Source organism: Asparagus officinalis, chromosome 3 (genome assembly GCF_001876935.1).
Source record: "Asparagus officinalis chromosome 3, Aspof.V1, whole genome shotgun sequence".
Classification (NCBI taxonomy): Eukaryota; Viridiplantae; Streptophyta; class Magnoliopsida; order Asparagales; family Asparagaceae; genus Asparagus; species Asparagus officinalis.
The window spans coordinates 11013991-11031384 of record NC_033796.1 but is presented as its reverse complement, the minus strand read 5'-3'; the positions used below and the strand labels follow the sequence as shown (position 1 = coordinate 11031384).

The following is a 17394-nucleotide window of genomic DNA, read 5'->3' as shown; positions in this document are numbered from 1 at the left end:
AGGCCTGAGAGTAGCCTCGGATGCTTTTGCCTTAGGCGCTAATTTGGCCTTTGGCATCCAACCTTGCTTAGATCTTGGTGGCTTTTTGACCACCTTTCCTTTCTGTAACTCCTGTGCATTCCATACAAGGATCCTCGTCTGCGCTAGCAGTGCGCCGGCGCTTGTTGATACCGCTCCTCAGAGTTGACGGTTCGTTGACACGACCCATTCGTTAGTTAGTGATTTAGGAGGAGGTTCCCCAAAGCCTTTTGTTGCGTGGAATATTTGCGTCGTCTGCGTTCCAGAATTCGCATCCATAGCAGATCCCGTCCAACAGGCCCTCAAAAGCCGTATGGCAATTGAGCGAGAGATCGTTAGATGGCGCTTTGACCGAGCCCTCTTCGTCAACACTGGCTGCACATTCAGACGGGCAACTCCTTGACTTTCGAGAGTGTATCATAACGTATGGCATCTGTCGCTTTCTTTGAAAGCCGGCGGATCGTTGCCGAAGTGTAACTACAAAGCGACCGGCGAGAGAGATGTCTTCTTGACGGTCTTCAGATTGAAGACCAGCGGATCTTCCTGGAGGAGAGGTCCTTCCTGCCCTGCAAGAGTAGGCCAAGATCTGGAGGAGGAAGAGTGAGAGAGACGTCAGCATCCTCGAATTTTTAGCTGGTCGAATTCGATTCGACCTCTTCGACACCGGGATCTTGACCTCGTCGGAATCGCACGACAGCTTCGACAGCGGAAGCTGTTGGCTCCCACTGTGCGTCGCCAGTATTGTTTGCGGTTGAAAAGTTGTTGTTTCCATTGTTATCGAATCTATTACAACTTTAGTTATTACAATAAACTCGAATGAAATAAAAAAGTTGATCTTTTATAAGATCTCCTCACACAATGAAAATAAAAAAAAGTTTATAACTTTATCAAACAAACTGCGAGGAGATCGTTTATCGCCGTCTTTGGCTTGCGGGTGTCTTTGCCTGCCTGTGCGGGGTTTATCGGGCGACCAGCCCGATCGATCATGATCCTGACTTGCCCTGAAAAATTAGGCAGAGCTTCGTCTATCCGCGAAGGGATCGAGAAAACTATAGCGCTTATCTCGACAAAAGCGAGATAATTGCTCTTCTTAGAATTACCACAACGGGATAATACTAAGGATTGGATGCGGGTGATGTAGATCTGACGAATCTCTCTCTCTTGCGTTGAAGAACTAGATCCGATCTCTCCTCCTCCTCTCTTGAAATCTGTGCACTTTAAGTCTTCAATCCGGCAGGGCTTCGCCGCGGCACCAGAATTCCAGATCTGAAAAAATGAGGGCCTGGGGCTTGTATTTATAGGCTTGGGGGGTTGCGGAGCGGTTAAAACCACCTAAAGGGCCCAAATCCGCGTGGAGACACCCTAGGGTGTCTCCCAGAATCCGAGACACCCTAGGGTGTCTCGGCTTTGGCCGAGACACTCCGTTGAGGTGCATTCGTCCGCTTCCGCTGTAAATTCTTCGTCCGAACTCGGATTTGAGTGATTCGAAGTACGTTGGAAAGCCGACAAGGAGTTCTATCAGCTCCGATGGTTGGATCATCTGTTGAATGAATGAGACACGAAGGGCGTTGTTCCTTTTGTAAACATCGCGGGACTCTCGATTAGCCCGTACCCTCGTTAGTTCACGTAGTTCGTCGATTTACTTCAAGCGTTCATCGACATCAATCGAAATCATGTGAACCGGATAGTGACGTTCGTCGTCATTCCTTAACACTGAGCTGTTCGTGGAGATCCATAGGTATTTTTCGATGCCTACACTCTCTAGATCAAAGAACAACCTCCCTGATCTCTTTTCTGATTACAATCTGAGTAATCTACCTTTTTTTTTCTAGAAAAGTCGTGTTTCTATTTATACAAAATAGAAATCCTAAACAGTGCAGGAAAACCAGCCCAGGCCCAAAACCCGACTCGCGGGCGACCGCAGAGCCAGGCGCGGTCGACCGCGGCCAACACCCGAGACTTAAATAAGTTACAGGGTTTTGGCGGTCGACCGCCGAACCCATCGCGGTCGACCGTGACCAACGACAGAGAGCAGTCTGGGTTACAGGGTTTTGGCGGTCGATCGCCGCACCCATCGCGGTCGACCGTGACTCAGTTCAACTGAATCCTCAGAGCTGTGCACATTCGCTGCTTCCAACAACTCTGTCCACGACTCCTCTACACTATTCTCAAGATACCATGAGAATCACCTATCCTCAAGCTTCCATGAGGATCGCTAAGCTCCCGAAGAGAAGACATCGCGGTCGACCGTAACCAACGAAAGAGAGCAGTCCGGGTTACAGGGTTTTTGCGGTCGACCGTCCGCACCCATCCGGTCGACCGTGACTCAGTTCAACCGAATCCTCAGAGCTGTGCACGTTCGCGGTCGACCGTCGTGACACTCGCGGTCGACCGTGAAACAGTAAAACTGTTTTTCTCGTGTTCCGACGAATCCTTCGACTTCGCTGCTTCCAACAACTCTGTCCCCGACTCCTCTACACTATTCTCAAGATACCATGAGAATCACCTATCCTCAAGCTCCCATGAGGATTGCTAAGCTCCCGAAGAGAACATACACCCGTATCAAAAGCAACCAAGGATCCCGACATACCCGACCCGTCGATTCGACAACTCTTTATGTCAACTCGAATGACAGTACTTGTCGGTTCTCTTTTCGAAGACGACTCGCAACGAGCCCACTTGAACAGTTATTCGACGTCTCATGAGGTCGACTCGAAAGACGTTACTTCTCGACCAAACTAAATGACGACTTCGGCCTCGACCCTCTCCCGCTAACAGCACGTCGGCGTCACATTTAATACTTGGCGGCATTATGCCTCTAGCCCTGATAGTCTTCATGACTCATCGGACCACGTCAGCACCGTCATACCTCTGATCACTTCTCATTTAATGTTGATTCGATCGGCACGTGTAAAGTAGGTGCTTTTTTCAGGGGATCAATCTTTTTTATCTTCATTTGGATCTGGATCTTTTTTCAAATTGATCAGACTTTTGGACCTTTGCTAAACAACTATTAGATGTTATTTTCTAAGTAATATCTACATATTACACTGACACTATACTAAAAAACTCATGCAATTTTTTATTTTCCCACTCAAGTTCACCAACTGACTTGATCGCCGGAGGTACAACGGGGAAATCAAACCCCGTCCTCTCACGAGTTTCTATTTGTGCATGCTAAAGCTACTAAACTCAAAACCGGATATTTGAAGAAGTAAACGACCTCTCATCAATCTCACCCCTATATATTGATTGTTTGGTTACCCATCATCAACAGAATGCCTCTCATTTCTCTACCTCAACAACCACGTGTACATTCTAGTCATCGCCCCCTCTCGTCCAGGCTCTGCTGCATGCATCTTGTCACACCAGACCCTTCGAAGATGGATGTCAACCCATTTTATTATTACCAAACATTTTAAACAAACTACGCTGTTAGGGATAATCCTTCTTCCAATGGGTTTGGATCGTCATAATCTTTTTTACAACTAAAATTAGCACTTCACACATCATTATTTGATGATCCCAATTTCCCTTTCGCTATGAATTTTAAGATCAACTACTTCACCGTAAAGCGATTTCAAATTTTTGAAAGCAAAAGGGACGACCACGATGCACTCACAAAACCAATCGAACATTAAATAAATAAATAAATAATAATAAATCCAGTTCCGATATTAAATCACGCTGACCGGAACGAGACCGATGAGATTGGAGGGAAACGACGAGGAGCAGAAGGGAAAATATTTCACGTGAAAGGGGGGAAAACTTAAAATAAAAACAATAAAAAAGGCAAGAAAATGTTTAAAAGCCGCTCCCAAAATCCCAATCCCAAATAACAAGAAACTCTCCCCTATTCATCCTCTCCGATCTCAATCACCAAAAGAAGACAGAAAACCCTAATTTTTTTCGATTCTCCGTATTCTATCGATCGGCGCTCTCGATTCTGAAGATCCTTTTTCTAAGGTAAGCGGATTCCGTCCGATTCCTCAAAATTTGATTTTGCCGCGATTTTGGTGTAGGATCTAGGGTTAGATGTTATTTTTGTTCGATTGGAGACGAGTTGAGTTTGAAGGAGGGAAAGTAGATTAGGCGCTGAGCGTTTGAGATGACTTCGGTGGAGAGAAAGAGGGATCTTGAGAACAAGAGGGGAGCTTCGAGATCGTTGAGCAAGCGTAGGGTTTTGGAGTCGAAGGAGAAGAAGAAGAGGAGGCTGATACTTTACGATTCGGATTCTGATGATGATGAGTTTGTTGTTTCTCCTCGGATCAAAACTTTGGAAGCTGATAATGTGGATGAGGTTAAGGAGGCAACGAAGAGTGATTTGGGCTTGGAAGTTGGGAAGCAAGCTGAAGAAGGGTTCCTGGGTTCTGGCGTTCGTGAGAATGGGGGCAGTTTGGTAATTAAGGAAAAGAGCAGCATTGATGGGTTTGCTAACAATGAGGAAGCAAAGCTGGAACCAAAGAGTGAAGAAAGGGAAGAACACAATGTGAATGAGTCTACCAATGAGGAGAAAAAGGGAGAATTAAACAAGGGTTTGAGTTCAGATGTTTTTGAGAAAATGGAAGAAGATGTTGGTGAGAAGGTCAAGAATGCTTCAGCAATCAAGGAAAAAAACAGCATTGAGCTATTACCCAGTGAGACTGATGGTAATGCTTCACCCATCAAGGAAAGCTGCACTATTGATCAAGTAACTAGCAAAGAAGACATACAGGTGCAGCCTGAGACGATTTTGAGATCAGAAGTTGTCAAGTGGGAAGATGCTGATGAAGCTAAGAAGGTCACAGATGTTTCTGCAGCTTCGCAGAATGGGAAGTGTTCTATGGTTAAGAAGAAGAGCAGTATAAACCGCTCAAATAGCGAACAGGAGAGGAATATTGATTCAGAGAAACGTACAAAGTCAAAAGTTGTCAAGGAAAGAGAAGAAACGGGCAGTAAAAAGAAACTTTTCGCTTTTCACCGGGCTGATCAAAATGGAAGCGGTTCTGTTACCAGGAAGAAGAGCAGTATAAACCAGTCATGTAGCAGGGAAGAGATAAAAGTGGAGGAGAAAAAGGTTTTTAGGTCAAAATTTATAAAGGAAAGAGAAGAAGCTCGTAGCAGGAAAAAAAGTAACGGTGATCACTTGACCAGTGAGAAGGAGGAAAGGCTAGAACGGAAGAAGATTTTGAAGTTGGAAGTTCATAAAGAAAGGGAAGGAGCTGACTCTGCAAGAAAAAAATCTTCAGAATCAAGTTCAGAAAGAAAGAGAAGTAGAGAAACACTTGATGACAAAATCAGTTCAAAGAAATTCCGATCAGGTGATGTGAAACACAGAGTAGAATTGGAACCTGGTGATGAAAACATTAAAAGGAAAAATCCAGTAGCTTATGATGACAGACAGAGAGCTTTGGCCAATGAGAAAAGAATGCAAGAGGATTTGGAGAAGAATTTTGAGCCAGAAGCTGAGAATTGTAGGTGGATTGAGCGTTCAACTGCAAGGACACTAAGGAAACTGAAAGCTAACAGTTCTTCGGGTGATACCAGAATAGATGATGTTGATGTTTCCCAGCAAAAGGGTCTGGGACAGCACGGCAAAGGCAGTGTTTTGAGGGTTTTGCCTAGTAACAAGAAGGTGGGTGGGATTGAAGGAGGTCATATACGGAGGGAAGCAAAAGAAGAGCGGAAGAACATCTTAAATCATTCTTTGCTCTCCATAGAAAGAAAAAACGAGAAACCAATTTCCACCACTAAGTCAGTTAAAGGTCAGTTGAATTCGGGGAAAGCTTCTGCCATGATCAAGATGAGTACAAAAGACGAAGCAAATGAACGCCGAGGTACTGTGAAACAGAGAATCAGGGAGCAGATAAAGGGAATCCTTCTAGATGCTGGTTGGACGATCGATTTGAGACCTAGAAAAGGTAGATGCTATGAAGATGCTGTGTATGTTCCACCAACTGGAGGAGCAGGGTTTTGGTCAATTACAAAAGCTTATGACGTGTATGTGAAGAGCTGCAGCAAGAAATCTTCTCAAGGTGACCAAGGCTGTAAAGGTTCTACATTTGCAACTATACCAGCAGAGCTTTTGCAAATGCTGACGAGGAATGTGGTAAACAAGAGAAGAAGTAGGGAAGAAATTGAAATGGGCGAGAGATTAGTAGCAAGGACAAAAGGGAAGGGAAATCTCAGAATAAAAAGTTCCAAAAACAATGTTGATGGATGTAAAGCGCGAAAGAAGAGAGGGTGCGCTTTGTTGGTTCGAGGATCTAACCAAGGTACAGATATCGACGACGACTATGTGCCCTACATTTGGAAAAGGACAATTCTATCATGGATGATAGATTTGGGCATTGTACATGTAGATGAAAAGGTGAAGTACATGAACAAGAAAAAAACACGAGCTTTACTGGAGGGATCTATCACAAGAGATGGTATTCGCTGTGGATGCTGTAGTAAAATCGTCCCCATATCAAAATTTGAGATTCATGCGGGTAGCAAACTGCTTCAGCCATATGAATATATACTTCTGGAGCGGACAGGGATTTCCCTTTTGCAGTGTCAGCTGAATGCTTGGGAAAAGCAGCAAGAATCTGAGCAGCAGAGTTTCCACAAGGTGGACATTGAAGGTGATGACCCAAATGATGACACTTGTGGTATCTGTGGAGATGGGGGTGACTTGATTTGCTGTGATGGTTGTCCTTCTACATTCCATCTTAATTGCTTGGGCCTTCAGGTATGTGTTACTCAATCATGCTGAGAGCATTTCTATTATAAAAATTGTTTGCAACAGCATGAAGTATTATGCAGTATTAATTTGCTTAATCATTTTAGTTGATTTCTGTCTAAGGGTGAGAATGGGTGGAGACTGGGAGGGTAGAAGGGTGAGAATTAACAATGCTTGTGTTTTTTTTTCTTTTTTCTGGGTAGGGGATTGGGGTGGTGACATGGGCTGTGGGGACTTCAACAGCATTTTTTACTTTCTGATTTCTGCTTTTTCCTGTAGAGCCTTTTGGCCTCTGCGTATTCTTTTGCTGCTTACTCATGCACCTTCCAGTGGGACTTTGATGTAATTGTCACAATCAACATCATTTACATCTGCTTTCTGCAGATGCTTCCTCCTGGTGATTGGCACTGCACAAACTGTTCATGTCGATATTGTGGCTTGGTTTCTGACGCTGTTCCAGAAGAAAGCGGTTCAAAAACTTCTATGTTGCTCGCATGTTCTCAGTGTGAGAAAAAATGTATGTCCATTGCCACATAATTCTTAAGACCATCCTCTCTTTTCTTTGTTCATTATCTCTGCTTGACCCCTTATGACTCGCATGGTTTATACTTTTTGGTATCTAAAATTTTGTAGATCACCGTGAGTGTATTCCTGAATCAGATGCCATTTCTGTTTGCTCAAATGATTCAGAGACTTTGTTTTGTGGGAAGAGTTGCAGAAAGGTAATGCCTACAGTTTTCAGTTTTAATGGAATTTCAGTTATACAGTCTTGCAATGCAAACAATATCAAATATATCCTTGAAATGGCCATGTTAGATATGTTTAATTATCTTTTAGCACAGCTGCACAGCAGCACAGGCCATCAGTTTGTGGGTTCTTGGTCTTCAGATTGTAGTCTGAAAATTTATTGGCCTTGTAGTCTTTCATACATATCACACCAAATGTATAATCCTATTGGTTGCTTAGTTCATTTGAAGTTCCTTTCTTTTCAATGCTGGATTCGAGATTGTATGTCCCTTTTCAAACAAATGTATGCTCTACTTTTCTTTCATTTAAGACCATATATAGTGTTCTAGGCTAGCAAATAGTTTTAACAGTTTTGAGAGACCTCAATTCTGATTACAACATGAACTTTGTAATACATACAGAATTTATCTATTTTGTTGATTGGCAATGATGTTCAAGGAAATAGAATGAGAACAGGACTTAATTAAGTATTTGTTTGTCACTTTGTCCATGGTCCTTATGATTAAAATTTTAGCTCTTCTCTAGAACTTAGCAAGGAGCTACAGTTTTTATGGTGATAACTAATTGACACAAAATAACGACATCAATGTAATAATAATTATTAATAACAACGAATACAACTTAGCTAGTAGGTAAATTATTTTTTTGTTGATAAAAAAGCAAGATTTTCTTTGCCAAGCATGAGAACTTCTTTTTGTCTATTTTGGGTGAGGAATGCTGTAACTGAATATATATTCCTAAAAAATTATTCGGTTTATCTTATTTGCATTTTTGTTCTTTCTTTGCTCGATGTTTTTTCGATGTTCTGCCTTTCTGCATCTAATTGAAACACCTGTATTGAAATGCGAGCAAATTTTGCACGAAAAATTGATTGCTCCATTTCTTGTCCGACCTCTTATTCACATGTATCATGCGTATTTAGAGCAACACAGTGTACACTGGAAACTCAAAGAGGTTCAGATATGGAAACTGTTAATTTCTTTTGGGCAGAAATATGAAGTTTGTAACCATAGAAGTTCTGGTTCTTCTGCCAACTACAAAAAAAGGCTGTTAGTTTTCAAAATTTCCCTAGAATCCTCCCTGATCTCTTTTTGTCTTCACAGGTCTTTTGGCAACTGCAGAAGCTTCTTGGAACAAAGAATGACTTGGAGGCAGTTTTATCGTGGCGCCTCATCCGTCGATGTGGTGAGGATTCACCTGAACATTCATGCAATCTGCCTCAGAAGGCTGAGTGCAATGCTAAGATTGCTGTTGCTTTTGCGGTTATGGATGAGTGTTTTCGTCCTATCATAGACCACAGAAGTGGAATCAATCTAATCCATAATGTTGTCTATAACTGTGGGTAAGCTTCAATATTATCTTTGGTGGTTTCTGGAAAAGAATGTGCTTGTTGATAATAAAATCCTGAGTATGCTTTTGCCCGCTGTCACATATTCATTTTGCAGAGCCTTGGTTTAACTTTATTTTTTTTACTTTTATATTTGATGTTGCAAGATCACATATGTTTTTTTTTGGGCGTTCCCTTGGACTGGGGTTACTTGTTTTTAGGCTGTTTTTTATTCTTTTATTGACTGCCTCTGAGTAAGTTTTATTACCTTTTATTTTATATCCTGTACAAGTCATCACCTTGAGAACTAGCAGTATATTTATGGGTTAATTTCACAAAAACCTCCTCAACTTTGGGGGATGTTGCATATAACCCCTTGAACTTTGTTTATCTCACATAATCGCCCAATCTTTCGGGCGGCTCGCAAAACCCCTCCTGAACTTCCAAAAATTCTCACCGGTCCCCTACCTGTAATTTGCACATAACTTAAATTTTCTTGAGAGGAAGTCCAAAATTTAGGGGAGGGGTGCTGCCTGTAATGACAAGTGACACAGTTTGCAGTTTTGTTTCCTCAAAACATATTTTAGTTATTTTGGAGGATTACGTGAGATAAACAAAGTCCAGGGTTATATGCAACATCCCCCAAAGTTCAGGGGTTTTTCATGATATTAACCCATAAATACCTCTTTCCATTTCCAAAACCTTTCATCTACACATCCCTTTTACTCTTTCACCCCTTTAACCTGGTTTCTGGAGGCAACTATGAGAACTCGTTGTGGTAGACTCTTTATAATTGAGAGAAAAGGCGTAATATGCTTGGGTGCCAAGGTTTTAACTTATAGTTTTAACGACCTAGCTGTTGCCTTTTATCTCCTTTCCTTCAAAAATCTCATTTTCCACCTTTTAAAATCTTTCTTTTATTTTCTTCATCTGATCTTTCTTACTGTTTTCATTTTGTTCATACTGTAAAAAGTATATCCCGACATTTACTTGATAGACATGCATAATGCTAGAGGAGCCTGAAAAGCATAATGTTGACATGTAGGAGTTTGCTCCCTTAAATACCCTCTCCTAAATGTCATTCAGTTTCATATATGTATGTGTATATATAGATGTAGAAGTAGATGTAGATGTCCACACACATGCACACATACACTGACATATGTATATGTAGATGTAGATGTATATATGTATACACACACATACATGTGTATATGTATATGTATGTATATCTACATGTACATATGTATACATAGACATATATATGTATATGTGTGTGTGCGAGCACACGCGTTTATCTATAACTTTCTTATTATTATATTTTCCCCTTCTAAAGTTAAAAACATGTTAATTTGTTAACACGATTTAAACTCTAGACCACTGTTTTAAATAGCGCCAGATAGCACTGTTGTAGCGGTGCTATTTGCGTTAGAGGAGGCCGCCGTGAGGAGTAGGGCCTTAGCGGTGAACAATAGTGCTCGTGAGTGCTTTTCACTCGCAAAAAAGATTGGAAACGAGAATAGCGGCAAAAATCCGCTTTTTATCTCTATTTAAAGGTGGTTAGAGTGGAGTTTGGGTCGATTAAACCCGACCTGTACCAAACTCGGCCCGAATTTTATTAAACCTCAAATCCAATCCTGTTTCTCCTCTGTCGATAGAAAAGAAAAAAACCCTAAAGTCGCCGCCTCCATCAATCTCTTCCATCTCCTCCCAACATCGCTGCCTCCAGCCCCTTCCTGCCGCCTCCCGCAGCCACCTCCTCTCTTCTCCTTCAGCTCCTCCGCCACCTTTAACAGTTACAACAATGCCATCTCTAAAGGTGACAGGATTCTAGAGAAGTAATATAGCAGCAGAGGGTACTCACAGTATTCTAGGGTGATAATTGTATATAAAAAGTAGATTTTTTAGATTTTTCTTTAATGTTTCTTATTTTTTTAATATTAATACATGTTTAAATTGGACAACTATTTGATTTTGCGGTTTTTGCTGTTATTTTGCCGCTGTCGCCCCAAATAGCCTTATGGTGCCGCATCGCTACGTGACGCTATCCGCTATCAATAACCTTGCTCTAGACCTTGTCTGAGACTGTATTTTCTTTATTCAAAGCATTAGTCAACGAGAGGATTTCCATCTTCCTAATCTTATTTTTCTTGACATAAAATTTATTTTCCTCCCTATTCCGCTGCGTCTTCACGTTGACATATATTGTCTAATAGGTGGAACATTCTTTTAAGAGATAGACCTTTTTCATGATTGTTGTAACAATGTGACATCTTCTGCCCTACTCATACAACTAGAACTATGTGATTTCCCAATATCTTGTGTTCCCTATGGTTGTGATTGTTGAGATTGGGCTGACCAGTTCTCCAGCATATTTTGGACTGAATGCCATGCCTGAAGAGTAGTGCTTGAGGCTATACAACAGGCTTAAGACGGACTGAGTCTTTGGGGCTTGGTTATTGCTTCACATAGATGCAAGACTAGGAGAACGTTACTTGTAGTATTGTCCTGTAGATGAGAATTTAAGGTATAAGAGTAGTGCTTGAGGCTATATAACAGGCTTAACACGGATTGAATCTTTGGGGCTTGGTTATTGCTTCACATAGATGCAAGACTAGGAGAATGTTACTTGTAGTCTTGTCCTGTAGATGAAAATAATAGAATTTACAGTATAAGTAAAAGAGTCTTTTTAGAGGCTTCAAACACTAAGCCCCATGACTTTGCTGAAGAAAAAGTTTGGAAATATTTTTATTATCAAGAATCTGATTTTTAGTCAAGATGTGCTTGATGGCGACGAGATGAAGTTATCTGCGGCCCAAATGTTTTGCTACTGGGCCTTTGTTAATCTTTCGGTGTAATCATTGAGACGGGTCTTATACTTGTTCTCTTCTAAAACTCTGATACATTAAGGCTGCGTTTGGGAACTAAGATTTCAATTTGGAATGTTGATTTAAAATCAAAGGATTTTAAATCTAGGAAGGCTGCGTTTGGGAACTAAGATTTCAATTTGGAATGTTGATTTAAAATCAAAGGATTTTAAATCTAGGATTTAAAATCCATGATTTGATAGAATCTTGGAATGTTGATTTAAAATCAAAGGATTTTAAATCTAGGATTTAAAATCCATGATTTGATAGAATCTTTAGGTTGGATGTCTTTACAAAATGCAAGGATTTGAAATCAAAAATTTGAAATATAGTGTTTGGATACACTTTACGTGAACTTGGATTTCAGAGATAAGGAGGATCATTCTGTGAACTATTTATGACATATACACATAATTAACATATAGTATCATGCTACTTAACACAAGCCTTTTTAAAAGAAAGAAAGACCTGTCATGCACAAATAAAACTTTGAGAATTGATTCAAAACCAAAATTGATCACCTTAATAGCAATTATAAATACTCAAGCAAACATCTCATCCTTCATGAATCGATATGAGAGAATACAAACAATAGTAATAATGTCCAAAATATTCATTATAATAGCATTTTTTCATGGTTTTATCCACTACCACATTGACCTTCAATCTCCAAAATAACAAGAGTACCACTTTAAAAATTAGTCATGATAAAAGACTTGACGACACACTAGAGTATAGCGAACAAGCCACATAAGAAGCTCTAGGCCACACAATAAGTCTTCACTTAAAACACAACGTACTATAGGTGGTAGATAACGATGATTTTCTACAACAAGCTAAATTAGCACAACATAAACTACTAAAAGAAACTATAACAAGAATCGTCTATTTATCCTTCAAAGTCTTCTCCTCCTTTTCTCCTATGCCTCCAACTCATGTCTCGGAGAACTTATTGGATCTTACATTAAAAAAATTTAGCATCAATTAGTTCATGAAACAAAATATGCTTTAAAACAGAAATAATATCTACTACAAAGGCAAATCACAACTATAAGTGTGCATCCTAACATAAATGACAAAATAACGGAGTTAAATATGCCCTAAAAAAGAAAAAGAAATCCAAGAGAGAACTTACTCGAATGGGTTCAAAGATTTGGGGATTCTTGTCATCCAACTAGAAACTACTGCTTAAGAAATAAAGAGAATAAAATCTCTTTTTTCATCATCAAGAAGTGACTTCAACAAATAAAACTATTCCGGGTTGCTATCCATTATCTTCTCAAATGCATTGAACACTTGAATGCGACTTAAGTTGGGTATTTTTGAGACAACTTGATGAATCTCCTATCCGGTTGGTGGTTTTCTTACTACTTCCTTTTTCTTACCACAATGAGTTATTTCCACCATACTAAAACTCAAATAGGATCTAAATTCTAAACACACCTGCACCTGGACCAGCTCCAGGTGAGTACAATTCCTCACAGTTGATACAGCAACACAAAGTATCCTTCCACACAAACTCCCACAATACTTAAAACATATCTATGAGCATATTGTCCCACAATAACCAAACTTCACAAGACATGAAACCTTACCCACTGGCCATATTCCCCTATAGCGTGTCAAACACACTTCAGACTGTTACCTAGCTAAGGACCCTTCTTGCTGCAGGTGCCTTGCTGGCAATTAGGGGAATCGGTTTTCTTGGGGAACCCCCAATATAGAATGGTAATACTCAAAGAAGCTATCGAGTTAAAGAGTTACACTCGGGTCTTGGCTCTCTTCATACTGAGAGTATCATTGAAGGGAGATAACGAGCCAGAGATGTTTGACCCTTCATCACGAAGCGTGCCATTGAGCAAAGCTAGCTTTCTCAGTTGCTTCTTTTTGAAGAAATCCTGTGATTCATCCTGTAAAAGGAAAGATGAAGAATATTACGAATTGTGTTCTGTAGGATTCAAGGAAAAATGATGGTTGGGGAATTTCTGAGAAGATAGTAATACCACAGGCTTGAGAAAATCTTCCAAGATCTCACGAGCTTGCATCAGACGGGTATCGATAATATCAACTGGCAACTCTGCCTCTGCTAAAATCTGAATAGGCTCATCCAAGTGCTCATATCCTGGTTTCCCCCTCATCATATCCTCCAGTAATGGATAAAAGTATTAGCACGACATATCATGGACTTTGTTTCTTAATCTTAAGTCGTTTCTAAATATCTGGAACTGAAATTTTGCCACTAGAAAATAAAATTTGTTTCATTTCTTAGTTTATCATTATAGCAAAAATTACCCAAGTTGGATCCTTGATGCTGCCATGACCTCTAATGAGACTATAACAGAATTCTGAGGAAAATAAAAAAGAAAATCATAAAGTCTGGACATGTCATTTGCGGATAATAAATCGCGAATTCTGATATATATATTTTCTGTCGGCTTGTTTCTTTCTTCTTTTGCATGCACATGAGTTCCAGTTAGTTCTCATCAAAACTAGGCAAAAGCAAAAACTACACCATGTGTTTTCTGAAAGTTCCAGAAGTGACAAATATGATGACAATATAGTAAGAAGGAACAACAAAACCGAAGAATTGCGATGAGAGGTGAGATAGCAAGGCGGAACAAACGTATATCATAACAGTCGATATATAGTTGGATAAAAATATCATATTGCGTTCAGCCTTCAGCCTCTAGTAGTTTCTTTTGCTGTAGAAATCTAGGACCGCATATTATAAGTTGCCCTTGTAGCCATATAAACAGTTTAGTGGTTCTCTTGCTAATCATCATATATTTATGACTGTTTTCAAGCAATAAGCAAATGTTGTGAGTTAGAATGTGACAAGGAATGAACACAGATGAAATCTATTAAGTGTTAAAGTTAAGTGAGTCAATATGAATAAAATCTCTAAAAATAAAAGCACAGGTAACCAATTTGAGGATTCAGTCAAACCAATACCACATCCACATCACAGCTCGGGATATCTTTATACTAATCTAAAAAAAGGGTCTCAAGCATGCATTGAATTATTTTCTTGAACCATGCACACTTGTTTTATTAAGAGGCACGAAATGTATGATCCTTAGCATTAATAAACCTGAAAAGAGAAAAGATAATCAACATCCACTAGGAAATTCCAGAAAAAAAGATCATGTAGTGCAACACAGGAATAAAAATGAGTACCAAGCTTCAACATTATTAATTGTTACATACATGTGCATGCGCGTGCGTGTGTGCGGGGTGTGTGTGTTGTGCGCGCGCGTGCTTGTGTGTAAAACAATCTAGTATTAGTGTGTGTAAAATAATACAGATGCAAAGTACTGAACAATATGCAAAGATAAAATCTTTATACTAAAATGTGAAGAACAACACATAATAATCAACAAAGCCTACAAAAAATTTAACAAATTCAACCTTCTAATTAGCCTTGGGAAGTAGTAGCAGTAATCTCACCTCTCAATCTCCTCAACCTATCCACGCACCGATCCTCGGTCTCCCGATCCGCCCAATCCGGCGCCGATCCACGAAATCCCACGTCCCTCGTCGCCTCCATAACCCTAGACGCATCCTCTGCTGTCAACGGCGCATTCCTCCAATCCTCACCATCTCTAAAAGCCCTAAAGAGTCAAGATCGACGCTTCCTTCTCCCTCTCCCCCTCATCTTCCATTTCCTCCTCATTGACGAAGTTAGGGTTACGGTTTTGGTAGTGAGTTGGGATCTCCCCGCCATTGCAGAGGATTGGGAATGTGCGATCAGATTCCTTCTCCTTCTCCTCCTGCTCATCATCCAGGGGGAGAGGAGAGGGGAGAGAGGGGGAGGGAGGGGGGGGGAGGAGAGAGGGAGAGAAGAGGTCGGGATTTGGAAACGAGAGAAAGAAGCAGCGAGGCCAGTCGGGATTTGGTAAATTCAAGGGTATGGTGGGATTTGAAATATTTGTATTTGGGCTTTCAAATTATCCTCTCTAGAATAATCTGATTTGAAATTTCAGTCCAATTTAGAATCCAAACTAGAGATTTGGATTTGAAATACCCTGAATTTGAAATCCAGGGCGCAAATCCAAGTTCCCAAACACAGCCTAAATGAATTTGAATTAACTTGTATATGAAATGGAATTAACTTGTATGTGCTTGAGCTAATGCATTTTAGCACAAAGAGCTTTGATATTTGGTTGTAGGTTTTCAATTAGTTTGTCGATTTTGAGAGCATTTGTTTCCTGTGATAGTTTTTATTGGTCATCTTCTATGCTTGTACATAAGAGAATCTTGAATAGGAAATAGTTATTCGAATGGCTTTCAGATTCCTAATCATAACTGTTTCCATTATTTTTGTTCTTTTCAAAGCTATGATTATATAGTTTCTAAACTATGAAGCTTCATTGGTGCTTTAGTCTGAAAATGTGTGGAGCCAGAAACTTTAAAAATAGTTCATGCCATTCATTATAGACATGTTTTTCATAGGTCAGTTTATTTGCTTCTTTCACAGTATTTGCAGGTCCTTAGGTGCAAGCGTGTTTACTAGTCATAAAGTTCTTTGTGTCTCTATTCTTAGTTGAACATTTATAACTTGCTATGTCTATCATGAATATGTTTTCATTTTGATTTAAATCTTATCAGTTGCTATACTCCTAAGATTTGTTTTTTCTTTTGTAGATCAAATATTGATCGCCTAAGTTACACAGGCTTTTATACATTTGTTCTGGAGAAAGGGGATGAAATTATTGCTGTTGCATCTGTCAGGTGTGCATCTTGGGCTTGTTAGTGTGGAAGTTGTTTCTTGCAAACAATCAAAACTTAAGTTATCTTATGCCGAATTAAGAATTGTGATAGCTTGTTCACTTCCATTGAAAACTATATACTTATGTAGAATTCAATGTATGCTTTTGAAAGCGAAGTTAGCACAAATAAGTTGCTCACTTCCATTGTTTTGGGAATCTGGGATGACACTCATAGGAATTAAAGGAAGAAAAAAAAAAGTTTTATTTTGTGTGGATTTGTTGATGATGAGGAAGGATGTCTGAGTATATTTCCTTGTAGATGATTTTTTTTAAAATTCTGTTATTGTGGCCTATTAAATGCATCTACAGAAGAGGATTTTAAATCCAAATCTCATTTCTATTCTGGTGAAGTGATCAGATCTTCCATTTCGTTAACTGAGTTTCATCTTTTTTTGTCTTTGATCATGCAGAATACATGGTACAAGGCTTGCAGAAATGCCATTTATTGGGACAAGAAATATGTACAGGCGTCAAGGAATGTGCCGCCAACTCCTTAACGGAATTGAATCAGTATGCGATCTTAGTTTTATTTAGTCCTTTTCATTATGCCTGTGAAGGAGAGGGAGAGAGTTCCTTTATGCAGTTATTTTCTCTCATTTGATTCATGTTTATTTTATTTATTTGACTATCTTGAAGCGTCCATCATAAGCAACATCCCAGTTAGGAAATTTTTTATTCTCTTGAGATTATGCTGATTACTTGCATTGTTTGCCCGACTGTCTTGTGTTTTTCTGACTCTTGCCTTTGATGTACTACCACAAGCAATCCTGAAATGGGTCTCTTGAACTTTATGACTTAATAAAAATGCCTGAACAAAGTCACAAATACTCTGATAATAAGGCAACATTTTGCCAATGAACCAATGGATGAGAGAGATTCCTTTATTCTATTCTATTGGAGAAATTTTCCTTAAGTTTTGCAAGGAAGTGCTTTGATAAAATTACAAAATCTGCAGGCAGCTAG

General features: G+C 39.7%; 1 protein-coding gene across 3 annotated transcripts in view; it reads left to right on the top strand.

Annotated features, from left to right (window-relative positions):
• The window catches only part of LOC109832971, a 20087-nt gene continuing 6426 nt past the window's right edge, over positions 3734 to 17394 (top strand). For 2 of the 3 annotated variants that reach the window (XM_020400490.1, XM_020400491.1), the window contains exons 1-6: positions 3734 to 6730; positions 7106 to 7238; positions 7355 to 7443; positions 8572 to 8810; positions 16307 to 16393; positions 16842 to 16941. In XM_020400490.1, the coding sequence (XP_020256079.1) occupies positions 4127 to 6730; positions 7106 to 7238; positions 7355 to 7443; positions 8572 to 8810; positions 16307 to 16393; positions 16842 to 16941 (3252 nt within the window). In that variant the 5' untranslated portion in view covers positions 3734 to 4126. The remainder of the gene's footprint in view (positions 6731 to 7105; positions 7239 to 7354; positions 7444 to 8571; positions 8811 to 16306; positions 16394 to 16841; positions 16942 to 17394) is intronic. The other variant, XM_020400492.1, reaches the window with a different exon arrangement.